The sequence below is a fragment of the Squalius cephalus genome, assembly GCF_949319135.1.
Source record: "Squalius cephalus genome assembly, chromosome: 15".
Taxonomy (NCBI): domain Eukaryota; kingdom Metazoa; phylum Chordata; class Actinopteri; order Cypriniformes; family Leuciscidae; genus Squalius; species Squalius cephalus.
Window position 1 is genome coordinate 1,212,501 of NC_137136.1, and position 16,156 is coordinate 1,228,656.

A 16,156-nucleotide genomic window follows, 5' to 3' on the forward strand; every position below is an offset into this window, starting at 1 on the left:
AGAGAGACTGAATCTTCGAATGAACCGTTTCAGACTCTTCGAGAAATGAAGTGATGCTGCGATGTATGTTATGAGAAAATTAAAGTGTTTTTTTACTTGGATGCATGCAAACCTGTTGTAGGAAACCCCAAAACAACATTATGAACCTTTAAAATAGCATAATAGGGGAACTTTAAGTTTAAAACACAGGGCCAGATTTACTAACAGCACAGTTAAGCAGTTTGAACAGGAATGTGTGTTCGGAGTGGCACGTGAATTGTCACACTGAACTGAATACAACAGTTTATGTAAGAATGGTTTTAATAATGATTTCCAAAAATGTATTCTGGTTTGTTTTCGTAATGGCTGGCTCTTTTTGTAACCTGGCTCATCAAATTTGACATAAATTTATATAAAATTTGTGTGCAGATGAATGAATAAATCATTTTGATTTAAAAAAAAAAATGGGAATGCTTGGGACAAAAGCGTCTGCCAAATGCATAAATGATGCATAAATAATGAAACATTAAAAAGAACTTCATGTCCTTCACATTCTATTCTATTGAATATTTCAGATTTGTGTCCAAATAAAAGTGTGATTTTGGACACATTTTAAAACATTAACAAAACCATCTGCTATATGTTGTGTTAACACAAAGAATGTTGAAGCGAAATTGCAGAAATCTGCATGCATTGGACAGACTCTTGATGATGTATATGTGCAATCAGGGAATCTGAAGCTCATGGCTCATTTCTAATTGTGTTTCTTCTGAACACAATCAGTCAATCGAAGAGCGACTCAAAGTGTCTCAAGAAAGCCAAAGCTGCGATAGGCTGGTGGCATTATCTCGGCAGGGCTTAAGATATTGATTGGGGCAAATATAGATCTTGAGTAATGGTCAAACCAAAGAAATAACATTTCAGTCTCATGCTAAGACTCGACTGTGAAAACTAGTAACAGCAAGAGACAACATGAGATGGAACAGAAAATCATTTTAAAACTGAGCTCACATTCGCAAACATTTTAAGTGCTTGCATTCCAATACACATACTCTTACACTGTGTCCTAACCCGACGCGATGCAATTACAGAGACAAGCAATTTGTGTCCACACTAGACACGCGACAAAATCAATCACAAACCACAGCCAATCAGAAGAGAGTGTAGGCGGAGTCTCTCTGCAAGCTCACTGCACTCGCAACCAAATCAATCACAAACCACAGCCAATCAGAAGAGAGTGTGGGTGGAGTCTCTCTGCAAGCTCACTGCACTCACAACCAAATCAATCACAAACCACAGCCAATCAGAAGAGAGTGTAGGCGGAGTCTCTCTGCAAGCTCACTGCACTCGCAACCAAATCAATCACAAACCACAGCCAATCAGAAGAGTGTGTGGGCGGAGTCTCTCTGCAAGCTCACTGCACTCACAACCAAATCAATCACAAACCACAGCCAATCAGAAGAGAGTGTAGGCGGAGTCTCTCTGCAAGCTCACTGCACTCGCAACCAAATCAATCACAAACCACAGCCAATCAGAAGAGAGTGTGGGCGGAGTCTCTCTGCAAGCTCACTGCACTCACAACCAAATCAATCACAAACCACAGCCAATCAGAAGAGTGTGTGGGCGGAGTCTCTCTGCAAGCTCACTGCACTCACAACCAAATCAATCACAAACCACAGCCAATCAGAAGAGAGTGTAGGCGGAGTCTCTCTGCAAGCTCACTGCACTCGCAACCAAATCAATCACAAACCACAGCCAATCAGAAGAGTGTGTGGGCGGAGTCTCTCTGCAAGCTCACTGCACTCACAACCAAATCAATCACAAACCACAGCCAATCAGAAGAGAGTGTAGGCGGAGTCTCTCTGCAAGCTCACTGCACTCGCAACCAAATCAATCACAAACCACAGCCAATCAGAAGAGAGTGTGGGCGGAGTCTCTCTGCAAGCTCACTGCACTCACAACCAAATCAATCACAAACCACAGCCAATCAGAAGAGTGTGTGGGCGGAGTCTCTCTGCAAGCTCACTGCACTCACAACCAAATCAATCACAAACCACAGCCAATCAGAAGAGAGTGTAGGCGGAGTCTCTCTGCAAGCTCACTGCACTCGCAACCAAATCAATCACAAACCACAGCCAATCAGAAGAGAGTGTGGGCGGAGTCTCTCTGCAAGCTCACTGCACTCACACCCAAATCAATCACAAACCACAGCCAATCAGAAGAGAGTGTGGGCGGAGTCTCTCTGCAAGCTCACTGCACTCACAGCCTTATCAAAAAAAAAAAAAAAACAGGGGAAAAACACCCAAGCCATCCGCTATAATCAGTCACTCTTGCAGATGAAAGCCTGGCATGGGATAATTACTAGGGATGTTAACCGATGACCGTTTGACCGATGGTTGACCGTATCAACGTTAACCGATCAAAGTTGTCGGTAGTCGGTTAAAAAAGAAAGTGATCTCTAAATTAGGCTATTATAGACAGTGGACTAAACGCTACTACAGTTAGCCATCTCACTCCAAGATCTTTTTGTGTGAAGTGAACAAATCCCTCACACTCAATTTTTCAAAACTCGCCTGTTTGTGCTTAATAAACCAATAAAAACATTTGGCGCGAGGTCACAGCGTTTGGGTTCGCGCGCTCACAAGGTTTGCGAAAAGTAAAGGCTACAGGCTAAAACACTTGAGGTTAGAGCCAGGGCAGACGACAGGAATCATCATCTTTCTTTATCATTGTTAGCACTACCTCAAACTAAAGCGGCGTCTCTTCGGAGCTGTCATTTTCTTAAATGAGCCGCGGCAATGTTTCAAATGAGCTTCTAACGCTAGACAAACGCCTTTATTTTCAACGCGATCACCTTGTACCCAAACCATATCGAAACTAAGGAGCTATTTGTCCTCCGATTGCATACAAGCTCCTCGGGGCCGCGCTTGCGGGACTCATGTTTCGCGCTGTAGGGGATTTTAAAAAAGTGACGTGAGCGGGAGGCAGAGCGGCAGAGAGATGCGACAGAGTTGCGAAATTGGAGGCGCGACTCGAAATGGCTGTTATTTCAAATAGCGTAGCATATTTTAAACTAATCGGTTAACCGGTTTCAACCGGCTAATGAGGCTCGGTGGTCGGTCAAGAAAATGTTTAGTTTTCGCCATCCCTAATAATTACTTCAAGCGCAGAGCGGAAGTGATGAAAACGTTGCCATTCATTCAATTTTAGTTTCACGTCATACTTTCCACAGGCTTATTTCGCTAAAATTGCACATCGGTACTTCCTCCTCCTCGATTAACATAAAATCATCCATTGTGCTTGAGTTAAGCAGACGACCTGTTTTGGTCCCTTTTTTCAGGGCTAAATGGTTGTTAAGGGCTTTGTTGCAATGCATAAGGGAACTCTCAAGTCATTAAGGGAAAATACTTAACAACAGCCTTAAAGGTGACATATTATGCCCCTTTTCACAAGATGTAATATAAATCTATGGTGTCCCCAGAATGTGTCTGTGAAATTTCAGCTCATAATTCCCCCAGATCATTTATTATAGCTTGTCAAATTTGCCTCTTTTTGTGTCTGAGCAAAAACATGCCGTTTATGTGTGTGTCCCTTTAAATGCAAATGAGCTTTAGCTCCGCCTCCGTTCAGAAGAGGGCGGAGTCTTCACACGAGCTTCAGAAACTCCGGCAATAACAGAACAGGCCAATCTCCCTCATCCAGAATCCCAGTATAACCAGTAGCGAGTGCAGCCTTACGGAGAGACTCAGGAAGAGCTTCTGAATGTTAGTGGAGACATTTCTGTAGTTGTTGTGGAGTTACACTGATCATCTCATCATCATGTTTCACTTCTCCACAAGTGTCCACAGTTCCTGAGGTGTTTATAAGACAGCGGTGACATGTTCTGGTCAATAGTGTTCAGTGCTCGTCTGAGCTCAACCACAGAACAGCTTCAGGCTCTGCTGGATCTTCATCATTGCGTTAGAACTGGTCTCTGTTGGCGCGTGTGGAACCAAATGTCGGCTGGTGTGTGTAAACTTGCAGATTAAGGGCCGGTGATATTATAATAAGATCCTCTTCATACGTCAGAAGGAGAGCGAAATCTGATCGGCTTATTTTATAACATGCTTGCAGAGAAAGACTCACCAGAACACAGTTACTGGGTTTCACTTTTCACGTTTTCTGTGTTGGTAGAAGCACCGATTATAGCACTTACACACGGAGAAAGTCAGATTTTCATGATATGTCCCCTTAAAAGTGGCCCCTAGGTTTATTCTTGCAACACGTGTTTCACTAAAGTTACCCTTAACCTTATAACTTAGCGTTTTCCTAACTAAAGGGCTTTCATGCAACTTCAGAATTCAAGGAATGAATGCATATTTCCTCAGCGACTTCACCTTTAATGATAATGAATGTCAGCGTCACTCCCTGTGAGACGATGAAAGAGTCTAGCGCCTCGGGCTCAACATCTGCCTAAATCTCTTTCTTTCTTTCTTCCCTCTGGCACTGTGAAGTACCCAAAATATTTCCTCCACATTCAGTTCATTCAGAATGACATGGATTCATTAAAATTTAATATGCCAAATGGGCCAGACATGCGATGAGTGCTCTTTTGGAAATAAGAACATTTTACCCGAAGGTTAAAGTCAACAGAATGGACGGTAACACTTAATTTCAATAAATTATTAGAGTATTAGAGAATCAGTTTCATGCTGAACGTGAACTATGTCTTGAGTCCTGCGCGCTAGTCAGCAAACTAAACATTTTCAAGGGGTTCTTCTGGTTCATAATTAACATTTTAGCTGATCATTATGTCTAATTGAATAGACGGAGATGCTTGTCAGTTCTCATAGTGCCAAAGCTGCTCATGAAAAATACAAAACTTTGAGAACTTAGTCACAGACTTTTTAAGAACAGAACATTCCGTAACACTTCAGCCTCTATAAATAATGTATATGGATGGGAATGTAATGTAATCATTATTTTGACACAATAGACAATAATAGGCGCTACATGTATAAACTAAACAAAGACAATATAATGTTTTGCCAACTTATATTTTATTTTATTGCATTTTATTCATTGCATTGCATTGATAATTGTCTTTATTTATTTTTTGTTAATAATCCTTGTTTACTCCAGTAGCAATATAAAATTAAGTTAATTTTATTTTATTTTATTGTGCATTAAAGGTAAACGTACAGTTTCAGAACTTATTTAATTTTATTGTATTGTTTATATATTTATTATATTTTTATTTAATTTAATTTAATTTAATTTAATTTAATTTAATTTAGCATTAAAGGTATATGTACAGTTTCAGAAAAAAAAACCAATGCAAACTTACTAAAATTATTTTATTTTATGGAAATGCATTGCATTGCACTGATAATTGTGTTTAAAATTATTAAATTTTTTAATAATCCTCGTTTACTCTGGCAGCACTATAAAATTAAGTATAAAAATTAAAATGAAATTTTATTGTGCATTAATGTAAACATACAGTTTAAAAAAAATAATGTAAACAATGTAAAACTTGATTTTTGTTTTATTTTATTAAATTGTTTTTTATTGCATTGCATTGATATGTATTTATTATTCATTTACACATGCATAAACTGAACAAAAACAATATAATTTTTTGCCAACATGCATTCTAAATGTTCTGAATGAAACTTTAACTACATAATGTCATATGAACAACCAGTTTCAACAGAAATGGTTTTTATTTAGATCTGACGGTATTTCCTGCTGTGAGAGAAATTGTTTTTTGATGAGATTTGCAGTCTGAATTAAATGTGATGAGAATTATTATACAGGCTCATACAATGAGGCTTTAATTAAAACGCTACAATAGTTGAATGTTTTTTACTGGTCTGATGGAGAGGCCAGCTCACCGTCACATGTGGGCAGTGGGTGGCTCCACCAGTGGTTCTTCTCACACACTAACTGGTCCTCGTGGCTCAGTCTGTATCCGGGCTCACAGCCAAACCACACCACCGAGCCGATGGCCAAGTCCTGGCCGTAACGGATCCCGTTTACCGGAACACCAGGATCCAGACATGAATGAGTGTCCAGAGTGACGCCTGAAGCACAGAGAATGACAACGAGAGATTATTTGACATCATTTAAAGTTAAAATAATAGTTAAAGAGATATTTTTAATAATAGTTAATAAAGTCAATATTTTATCATTTTATTTTATTGTGCATTAAAGGTAAATGTATATGGTTTCAGAAAAAAACTATGCAAACTTACAAAAATGATTTTATTTTTATTTTATTGGAATGCATTGCATTGCACTGATAATTGTGTTTAAATGATTTAGTTTTTTAATAATCCTTGTTTACACTGGCAGCACTATAAAATTAAGTATGAAAATTAAATAAAATTGTTTTGTACATTAAGGTAAACATACAGTTTCAAAAATAATGTAAACAATGTAAACTTACATACAATTATTTTTTTTTATTTTTATTTATTTTATTTTTTTTTTATTTTTTTTTATTTTATTGCATTGCATTGCATTGGATTGGATTGGATTGGATTTGTTAGTAATCCTTGTTTACTCCAGTAGCAATATAAAATTAAGTAAAAAATTATAATTTTATTGTGCATTAAAGGTAAACATCCAAAAAAAGCAATGTAAACTTACCTTGAATTTATTTTATTTTATTGTTTAAATTAAATTAAATTAAATTAAATTAAATTAAATTAAATTAAATTAAATTAAATTAAATTAAATTAAATTAAATTAAATTATTGCAATACATTGCATTGATAACTGTATGTAAACTGTACTTGTTTACTGAGGTAGCAATATGAAATTAAATAAAAACTATTTTCGTTTTATTTTATAGCATTTATGGTTGTAAGCAGCAATGCTGCAAACGGTCTGGAAATATGAAAGCAGTTTTTGTCAAATCAATAAAGCACACTAAATCGCAAAAAAAAAAGGGAAAGAAATGGAGAGAGTGAGACAGAATACTACAAAGAGAAATCCTCAAGCTGTTTGCTTGTGTGCAGAAACAGATACGATTCAGGTTGAAATATCATTTCTCAGGCAAAAGGCACAGGGTTTATAAAGACGGCCGACTCACTTTCATAAAAGAGCTTAAAGCCACTGTTAGAGCGACTGTTATCGGTGGTGAAGAGAAGATACAGGAAGTTTCCGCTGCTGAACAGGAACTGAGGGACTTGGGTGCCATTTAGAGAGGCGATAAGGGGCGAGAGGAGATTAGGCCCGTCGTGAACCTCCAGAAAGTCATAATTGAGTTCTGTCTGGAACCTGCCGGAAATAAAACAGATCAAAGAAAGCAGATTTAAAAAAAGGACACGGTGAAATGTGTTTCTATCCAGACACACAAACACAAACAGCTCATTACCCACGGCTGACCAACTGTTGCTCGTCGACCGCCTCTGTTAATGAGAAGCCTGTGTTCACACTGTTTACTGAGGGGATCAAACCGCTTTGTGATGTGTGTGAGTACACACAGATCTGCTGCCGTGAGCTTGATTTCATGGAATGGTTGAGCTAATAATGAAAATGCAGTCATTTATGCATCCCTCGTGTTGTTCCGAACTGGTATTTTTCCGGTCTTCCGCAAAATGACATTCATTACAATGAAAACAAAATGAATTACTAAAATAGTCTAAAATAATCATGTAAGTTATTCTTCTGAAGATAGTCTTCTTATGAAATCATGTTATTACTGCCTGACAAATAGAGCAGAAAATAGATGATGGATGGATTGAAGGATGGATAAACAGATAGAAGGATGGATGATGGATGGATGGATGATGGATAGATAGACGGATGAAAGGATGGATGGAGATAAATATATATATATATAAATAAATAAATATACTCTATACATATCACACAAAGCAATCATATGATTTCAGAAGACTTAAATTCAAACAAGGCACGTGCACTTTTATGATATCTTTATTTTGTTTTATTTAGTTATTTGTTTTATTTCAATCACAAGCCACAGCCAATCAGAAGAGAGTGTGGGCGGAGTCTCCCAGCAAGCTCACTGCACTCACAATCAAATCAATCACAAACCACAGCCAATCAGAAGAGAGTGTGGGCGGAGTCTCTCTGCAAGCTCACTGCACTCACAACCAAATCAATCACAAACCACAGCCAATCAGAAGAGTGTGTGGGCGGAGTCTCTCTGCAAGCTCACTGCACTCACAATCAAATCAATCACAAACAACAGCCAATCAGAATAGAGTGTGGGCGGAGTCTCTCTGCAAGCTCACTGCACTCACAACCAAATCAATCACAAACCACAGCCAATCAGAAGAGTGTGTGGGCGGAGTCTCTCTGCAAGCTCACTGCACTCACAACCAAATCAATCACAAACCACAGCCAATCAGAAGAGTGTGTGGGCGGAGTCTCTCTGCAAGCTCACTGCACTCACAATCAAATCAATCACAAACCACAGCCAATCAGAAGAGTGTGTGGGCGGAGTCTCTCTGCAAGCTCACTGCACTCACAACCAAATCAATCACAAACCACAGCCAATCAGAAGAGAGTGTGGGCGGAGTCTCTCTGCAAGCTCACTGCACTCACAACCAAATCAATCACAAACCACAGCCAATCAGAAGAGAGTGTGGGCGGAGTCTCTCTGCAAGCGCACTGCACTCACAACCCAAATCAATCACAAACCACAGCCAATCAGAAGAGAGTGTGGGCGGAGTCTCTCTGCAAGCTCACTGCACTCACAACCAAATCAATCACAAACCACAGCCAATCAGAAGAGAGTGTGGGCGGAGTCTCTCTGCAAGCTCACTGCACTCACAATCAAATTTATGATGGTGGATAGATAGACGGATGACATCATCAAGTCTTCTTATTTAGTAAGTAATTTGATAGAAAAGAGCAGCCAGCACATTTATCATAAGATCTCCTTTCATATTTTACAGAAGAAAGAAAGAAAAAAAAAGAAGAGCCGGAGAAACACAATCCAGTGTTTTGTGCTCCTGATCTCGAGGCGTTCGCTCCCGGGAGTCAGTCCTATCAAACTCCAGATCTGATGCTATTTCAATGCGCTACTCAAGGGAAGCATTGCAGTGCAAATGAAATATAAAGTCAACCATTCGTAACAAGATACAGATTAATTCCATTTCCCTTTCACAGCTGCCTATGCATCAAGCCGTGGATGTGACACTGTGCCATCATTTATCCAGACGCTAATGTTGAGCCGCTCTCGGCCTGAGCGCCATGACAAACACTATCCGGAAACATGTGAACTTTCCCGCATTCAGCTCAGGCTTACGATTCAATTACCTTTGACATTACACTTTATTAACTAGACTCTTACAGCAGACCGAGACTTTATAAAACTCACACCCAAACACTCTGTAAGCGTGATATGCGCTGATGTGATTTGTCGTCGCAGAGAGCTGATGCCTTACACCGTGTCCTAACCAGACGCGATGCGATAAGATTCCAGCGACAAATAATGTGTCTGTCCACACGAGACGCGACGCGACTGCGAGATGCGTCAAAATCAATCAAAACCCACAGCCAATCAGAACAGCGTGTGGGCGGAGTCAGCCAATCAGAACAGTGTGTGGGTGGAATCAGCCAATCAGAACAGCATGTGGGTGGAGTCAGCCAATCAGAACAGTGTGTGGGTGGAGTCAGCCAATCAGAACAGCGTGTGGGTGGAGTCAGCCAATCAGAACAGCGCGTGGGCGGAGTCAGCCAATCAGAATAGCGTGTGGGTGGAGTCAGCCAATCAGAACAGCGTGTGGGCGGAGTCAGCCAATCAGAACAGCGTGTGGGCAGAGTCAGCCAATCAGAACAGCGTGTGGGTGGAGTCAGCCAATCAGAACAGCGTGTGGGCGGAGTCTCGCTGCGAGTGCACGGCACCAGAGAGTAATCTCAAATTTAAAAACAAAAACAAATTCACAAATATTATACCATTTAAACATTAAAAATACATAGGCTACTGAGTTACTAAAACAATCTTTGTCACAGAATACACTGTTTGTTCACAGTTTGAACGTTCTTGTTTCCATTTGTTTAATTTCAAGATCTGAGGTGAATTATCCCATTGTTGCTTTTACAGCTTCAAAACTGGAGCACTAAATGATATTCAAAGTCACATTACACGCTTTTAACATTAAATAAAGCACATAAATGGATGGATGGACGGATGGATGGATGAATGATGGATGGATGGATGGATGGATGGATGGATGGATGAATGGATGGATGGATGGATGGATGAATGATGGATGGATGATGGATGGATGTGAACTTTCCCACATTCAGCTCAAGCTTACGCTTCAATTACCTTTGACATTACACTTTATTAACTAGCCTCTTACAGCAGACCGAGACTTTATAAAACTCACACCCAAAGGACACGGATAAAGAAATATGAATATGATGCTTCTGTAGGCGTGATATGCGCTGATGTGATTGTGTTGGAGGATAAAGCTGATGCCTCAGTGTGTGTGTATTCTCAGAGCGATCCAACAGACCTGTCAAAGCTGATCTTGATGGAGCGTCCCGCCTCGGCCTCGATGACCCACTCGCAGCTCAGGGAATCTTTGTAGTATCCGGGCCACCCCGGGGACAGAACCAGTCCCACCGGAGCCGTGAAGTGGCCTCCACACGGGGCTGACGACACATTTACATACACACCAGCAGAATGATTATTAGGACACTTCAATTCGGCAGAGAAACCTCTTCTTCTCAGCAAAAATGATTTGGTAACTCTTTACAATAAGGTTCCTTAGTTAACATGAACTAAGAATGAACAATACTGTTAATGTTAATTCCAACATTTACTAATACATTATTAAAATCAAAGGTTGTATTTATTAGCATTAGTTAATCCACTGTGAACTAACATGAACAAACAATGAACAGCTGTGTTTTTATTAACTAACATTAACAAAGATTAACTAGTTCATGTTAGTTAATGCATTAACTAATTAAACTAATGAACCTTACTGTAAAAGTGTTACCAATGATTTTTAAACAAACATTTTTGGCTTTTTTTTAGTAAAATGTCTAATTATTCTTAAAGGGGTAATATGATGCTATTCAAAAGATCATTAATTTAATTATTGGGTGTAATAGAATATATTAATGTACTTTATTGTTTTAAAAAAAAACACACAATTTTTCGCATTATTGCAGCACCTCTATTCCCAGTCTGTCTGAAACGCAGTGATTTCTACAAAGCCCCGCCTTCTGAAAAGCCAAGAGTGCTCTGATTGGTCAGCTGACTCAGTGCGCTGTGATTGGCCGAACACATCGAGCGTGTGTCTGAACTGTAACACTTCCAAAGCATTTGTAAACACACAAATAGAGGAGCAGCAATAATGTACACTATATGTTAAAAATAACATTTTTTTGGAACATTAAAGCATGTTAACCTATTCTACTACACCCGATGAAGAAATAATTAACTTTTAAATTGGCATCATATGACCCCTTTAAATATTGTGAATAAAACTGGCAGTTTTAAGCATAAACTAATCTATTTTTTATAGAAAACAAGACTTAAAAACTTTGTACTTATCAAGAAAATCTATCTTGATTTAATAATTTTTAGATATTTGTCACAGTACAGCATCTTTGAGTTAGCTATATGGTTCTTTGGAGATTAAAAAGTTCTTGATTTTAAAGGTGCTGTAAGCAAACTTACAAGACGCACAAAACGCCTCTAACTACCTGACAGATCTCACTGAAATAAGTGTCTGGAGGAATGACACCAGTCTCCGGGAAAAGCAAGGAAAAAGAACAGGCGGACGACCCACGCTTTTTTTTTTTTTTTTTTGCCAATCAGAAACACCCAGCAAACACAGAACGTTCAGTTGTGTTTTTCTGTCAGGAACCAAATAAGTAAATTCTCTGTAGGCTCTATTTTTTATAACCTAAAGAGAACGTCTGTTCTTAGAAACGTCTTTTTTCTGGGAACCAGAAATGGTAAGCTGGGCACTTTCTGCATGTTTGCAGATTTGGTTTTGCAAAAGTAGGTTTTAATACTTGAAGAAAGCTGTCATCTGTTAGCATAGGTAAAGCTAACTGCTAGCATCCCCATTCATCTCCACAACAGTTGCACATGGTAATTAGCAAAAACTTCACACTTTATAGGGCCAGAGAGGTCGTGTGATTTGAGTAAAAGAAAGGTAAAAAGTTTGCAAAACAGCTGTATATAGCACCTTTAATCAAGAAGCTACAGATGTCAATGTTTGACTATATGTCAAAATACCCAACTTCTGGACACATATTCATAAAAACCCTTGTATTTTTCTAATAACTCATCCGTTGAAGCAGTGGCTATGTCTTACAGTGATTTTACCATGGTAAAGGGGGAAAAACAGCTAAAACCAGCCTCAATTTTTACAGGCTGGACCACTTTTTTAGCAGTCACGCTTAAATCAGACACATCCAGCTTAAACCAGTTAACACCAGCCAACCAGGATGGTTTTAAATGTTTTTAGGCACTCTGTTTAACTTAGTTAAACCTAACCAGACGCGATGCAATAAGATTCCAGCAATTTGTCTGTCAACACAACACACGGCTACCAAATGTGGCAAAAACAACCACAGCCAATCAGAAGAGAGTGTGGGCGGAGTCTGTGCAAGCTCACTGCACTCACAACCAAATCAATAAAAAAATCACAGCCAATCAGAAGAGAGTGTGGGCGGAGTCTGTGCAAGCTCACTGCACTCACAACCAAATCAATAAAAAAATCACAGCCAATCAGAAGAGAGTGTGGGCGGAGTCTGTGCAAGCTCACTGCACTCACAACCAAATCAATAAAAAAATCACAGCCAATCAGAAGAGAGTGTGGGCGGAGTCTCTCTGCAAGTCTTAATCAAGCACATATTAATATACATATTACATATAATAAATACATAAACAATACACATAAATATTACACCATTTTAATATTATAAAAAAAAAATGTATACTGAGCGACTGAAACAATCTTTGTTAAAGAATACACATATTTGTATTTGTTTGAACAGTTTCCTTTTCTTTATTTTCAAGATCTAAGGGTGAATTATCCGTCATCGCTTTCCGTACGGCTATAAATACGGGCAAGAAAAATTATATTCAAATTCATGACTGGTTAAGACAAAAACTTTGATTAAGATGGAAAATATGTCTTTTATCGCGTTGTTACCTGTGGTAAAATCACTGTCATGTACAAACTCATATTGCTAAATGTTTTCCTCCATTTTTTGGTGCATAAACTGTAATAAGAAGTGGAACTAAAAAACAGTTCTCTACGAGTTCCAGGGATGTAAGTTAGATCAATCTTTCGGAAAATGTTCCTTCGCTCAGCTTTGATAAATGTATTCCACAGAAACATTTAAAGGGAGGCAAGCGCTTTGAAACCTACCTTCACACTTGGGGATCAAACCACTCCACATCACCTTTCCCGCCTCCAGTTCACACACAATAGTATCCGAGCCTTGCGTCTTTATGAAGCCCTCCTCACACACCACTGATATGGAGCTTCCCAGCTGGAAATTATTACCAAAGCGCTTGGCATTCATCGGCACTCCGGGGTCCGGGCACTCATTGTGTCCAAACGCTGAACAAATAACATCAAAGCACAGAGCTTGTTACTTACGACGTGACTTACTTAATGAAATGGAAGGGAACGAGCGCATACATAATGCAATACCAAACTGTAGAAAACAGAGGATTGTGGGTAAACACTAGGGTCTTGTGTACCCGCACAGGCATTTGAGGATTATTTTGGCTGAGCTAATGGTATGATGTTCAGCGAACAGGATTAAGTTGCTTGATGCTGGTGGATAAATGGCTTATGAATTAAATCGAGGAAAATATGTCCTTCCATATGTCCTACTTGACGGCTGTTTCTGAATCAGATTGAAGACAACACCTCGCATGCCAACAATGTTGTTAGCAAAAAACTAATTTGTTTAAGAGTATTAGTTCTTCATAAAGCATCACAAACTCTTTTAGTTTAGAACAGCCTAAAAAGATTTTTCTAAAACACCTAAAAAAGCTTGTAAATAAATAAATAAATGCTGTTTTTCAGAAAAAAAAAGATACATAAGCATGTAAATAAATAAATATGTAAATAAATAAATAGTGTTTTTATTGTTATTTATGATAACTATATAAATAACAATATCAATTTCTTGTTTGTAATAATGCTGTTTCTCTTATTTTTCAGAAAAAATATATTGTTAAAAAAAATATTTCCTGAAAAAAATAATAAAAAAATTCACACTGTAAAAATGATGTTTTTCTGTCAGATATTGAGTCTTGTTTTCTGAAAAATGTATCAAATGAAGTGAGTTTGTGCAGAAAACAAGAACAAATATCTGCCAATGGGCTCACACAAAAAAACTTAATTCAAAGGGAAAAAAAATATGGGCCGTATTTTATACACGGCGCAAGTGCGTGTCTGAATCCACTTTTGCTAGTTAAACGACGGGAAAAATGGTCGGCGCTCCCGGCGCCCCGGTCCTGGTTTATAATAACATGAAATAAACAAAGTCTCGCCATGGCGGATTCGCTATTTACATGGCGGAATTTGCAAGCGGAAAGACTGAACGCGTCTCCAGAAAGGAAACGGATCTGCTCGTGCGTGAGGTTAAAGCGGGGTGTGTGTGTGTGTGTGTGTGTGTGTGTGTGTGTGTGTGTGTGTGTGTGTGGTTAAACAGACCATCTACGGTACAAGCCGGATTCCACCATATCTTTATCTACACAATATCAATCTTTTACATCGTAATCCTTTTATTTTTAATATTTGGCATGTGTTTGTGATGCTGGGCGTCCCTGTGTGTGTAATAAGCAGAGTGTGTGTGTAATAAGCAGAGTGTACACGCGTTGTGGACCCGCCTATAGCCGCACATTACTAACGTGTTCTTTAAATAACAAAAAAAATAAAAATATTGCGCCATTGACTTTCGCCAAGACCAGGTTTCAGTCGGTCAACGGCTCAGTCTATTTCTGGTCCTCAAAATAGCAACGCTCCAACAATGCGCCAGAACACACACCTCGTTCTCAGACCAGCAGCTCATGGGCACACAAATGGGCGCAAATGCATTTGCTATTTAAACAACATGGCGCAGGACGTGAAAATGAAAACTGCGTCGGGCTGAAACTAGCAAAACACACTTGCGTCGCGCCTGGCGCTGCATTGCACCGAGTGTGTGATAGGGCCCTATAATGACCACGTCAGCAGATATTTTTTCAGAAATCAAAACTCAATATCTCCAGTCATTTTGCTTCTCCAGTAAATGTATCTAGATTTAATAATGTTTAGAACTTTTTTGGCAGTGCAACAAACACTTCATACAGCAAAAACAGCCTCAATCTCTGTCATTTTTCTTCTCCACTAAATGTATCCTGATTTAAGAATGTTTAGATATTTGAACTGAAAAACAAGACAGAAACACTAAGGAAGAACTCAGCCTCAAACACTGTCATTCTGTTTCTCCAGTAAATGTGTATATTGATTTAAGAATTTTTTGAACTTTTTCTTTGCAACTGCATTGCAACAAACACTTCATACAGCAAAACCAGCCTCAATCTCTGCCTCTAAACCCCTCAGTCCCTCAGTCCCTCAAGCACTCACTGCTGTAGGAGATGTTGAAGCCTCGGCCGGACATCGAGTGGTCGGCCTGGAACTCCAGCTGGATGATGTTGGAGTTGCTGGTGAGATGTGAAGGCACCTCGGCCCCGGAGAAGCGTCCCAGCACCAGCGCCTCCACCAGATCCCCGTCCCGCACCGTCAGCGAGTCGTACGGGGGCTCCAGGTCGAAGTCGTTGAAGGCCAGATGGATTCGGCTGCCCGGCTCAGTGATGATCAGCCACACACAGTTCAGGTTGTTCCCGTATCCCTCGGGATAATCCGGAGACAGAACGGTTCCCATCGCAGCCGTGAAGTTGGACATACAGGGAACTAAGAGACGGAGGAGATGCTGATGGTTAAGAGCAGAACAGACTCATCTAAATTCATTGCATAATATTTGAGTTTGAGCGTGACACATTTTTCAAAGTCCCTCCAGTGTGAGTTCTTCTCTATATCAGTGTTTCTGAACTCCTGAAACGCCTCCATTGTAGTCACAATATTCCTCATTTAAATTATTAATGCGCAGAATAAAGGGGCGGGGCCTGGTTGAGTTAGTTAGTAGTGTGTTAAACTGGCGGTTATGGAAAGGGGCGGGACAT

The 16,156-nt window shown here is 39.4% G+C and overlaps 1 protein-coding gene and 1 long non-coding RNA gene across 3 annotated transcripts in view; one reads left to right on the top strand and one right to left on the bottom strand.

Annotated features, from left to right (window-relative positions):
- Positions 1–16,156, bottom strand: part of csmd3a (CUB and Sushi multiple domains 3a) — a 331,891-nt gene that overhangs the window by 202,625 nt on the left and 113,110 nt on the right. For both annotated transcript variants that reach the window (XM_079894353.1, XM_079894352.1), the window contains exons 14-18: positions 15,561–15,887; positions 13,344–13,538; positions 10,461–10,599; positions 7,058–7,245; positions 5,856–6,044 (exon numbers count right to left, since the gene is read on the bottom strand). In XM_079894353.1, the coding sequence (XP_079750479.1) occupies positions 5,856–6,044; positions 7,058–7,245; positions 10,461–10,599; positions 13,344–13,538; positions 15,561–15,887 (1,038 nt within the window). The remainder of the gene's footprint in view (positions 1–5,855; positions 6,045–7,057; positions 7,246–10,460; positions 10,600–13,343; positions 13,539–15,560; positions 15,888–16,156) is intronic.
- LOC307172237 overlaps positions 14,580–16,156 on the top strand; it is a 185,452-nt gene continuing 183,875 nt past the window's right edge. The window contains exon 1 of the long non-coding RNA XR_013823685.1: positions 14,580–14,631. This is a non-coding gene — a long non-coding RNA (uncharacterized lncRNA). The remainder of the gene's footprint in view (positions 14,632–16,156) is intronic.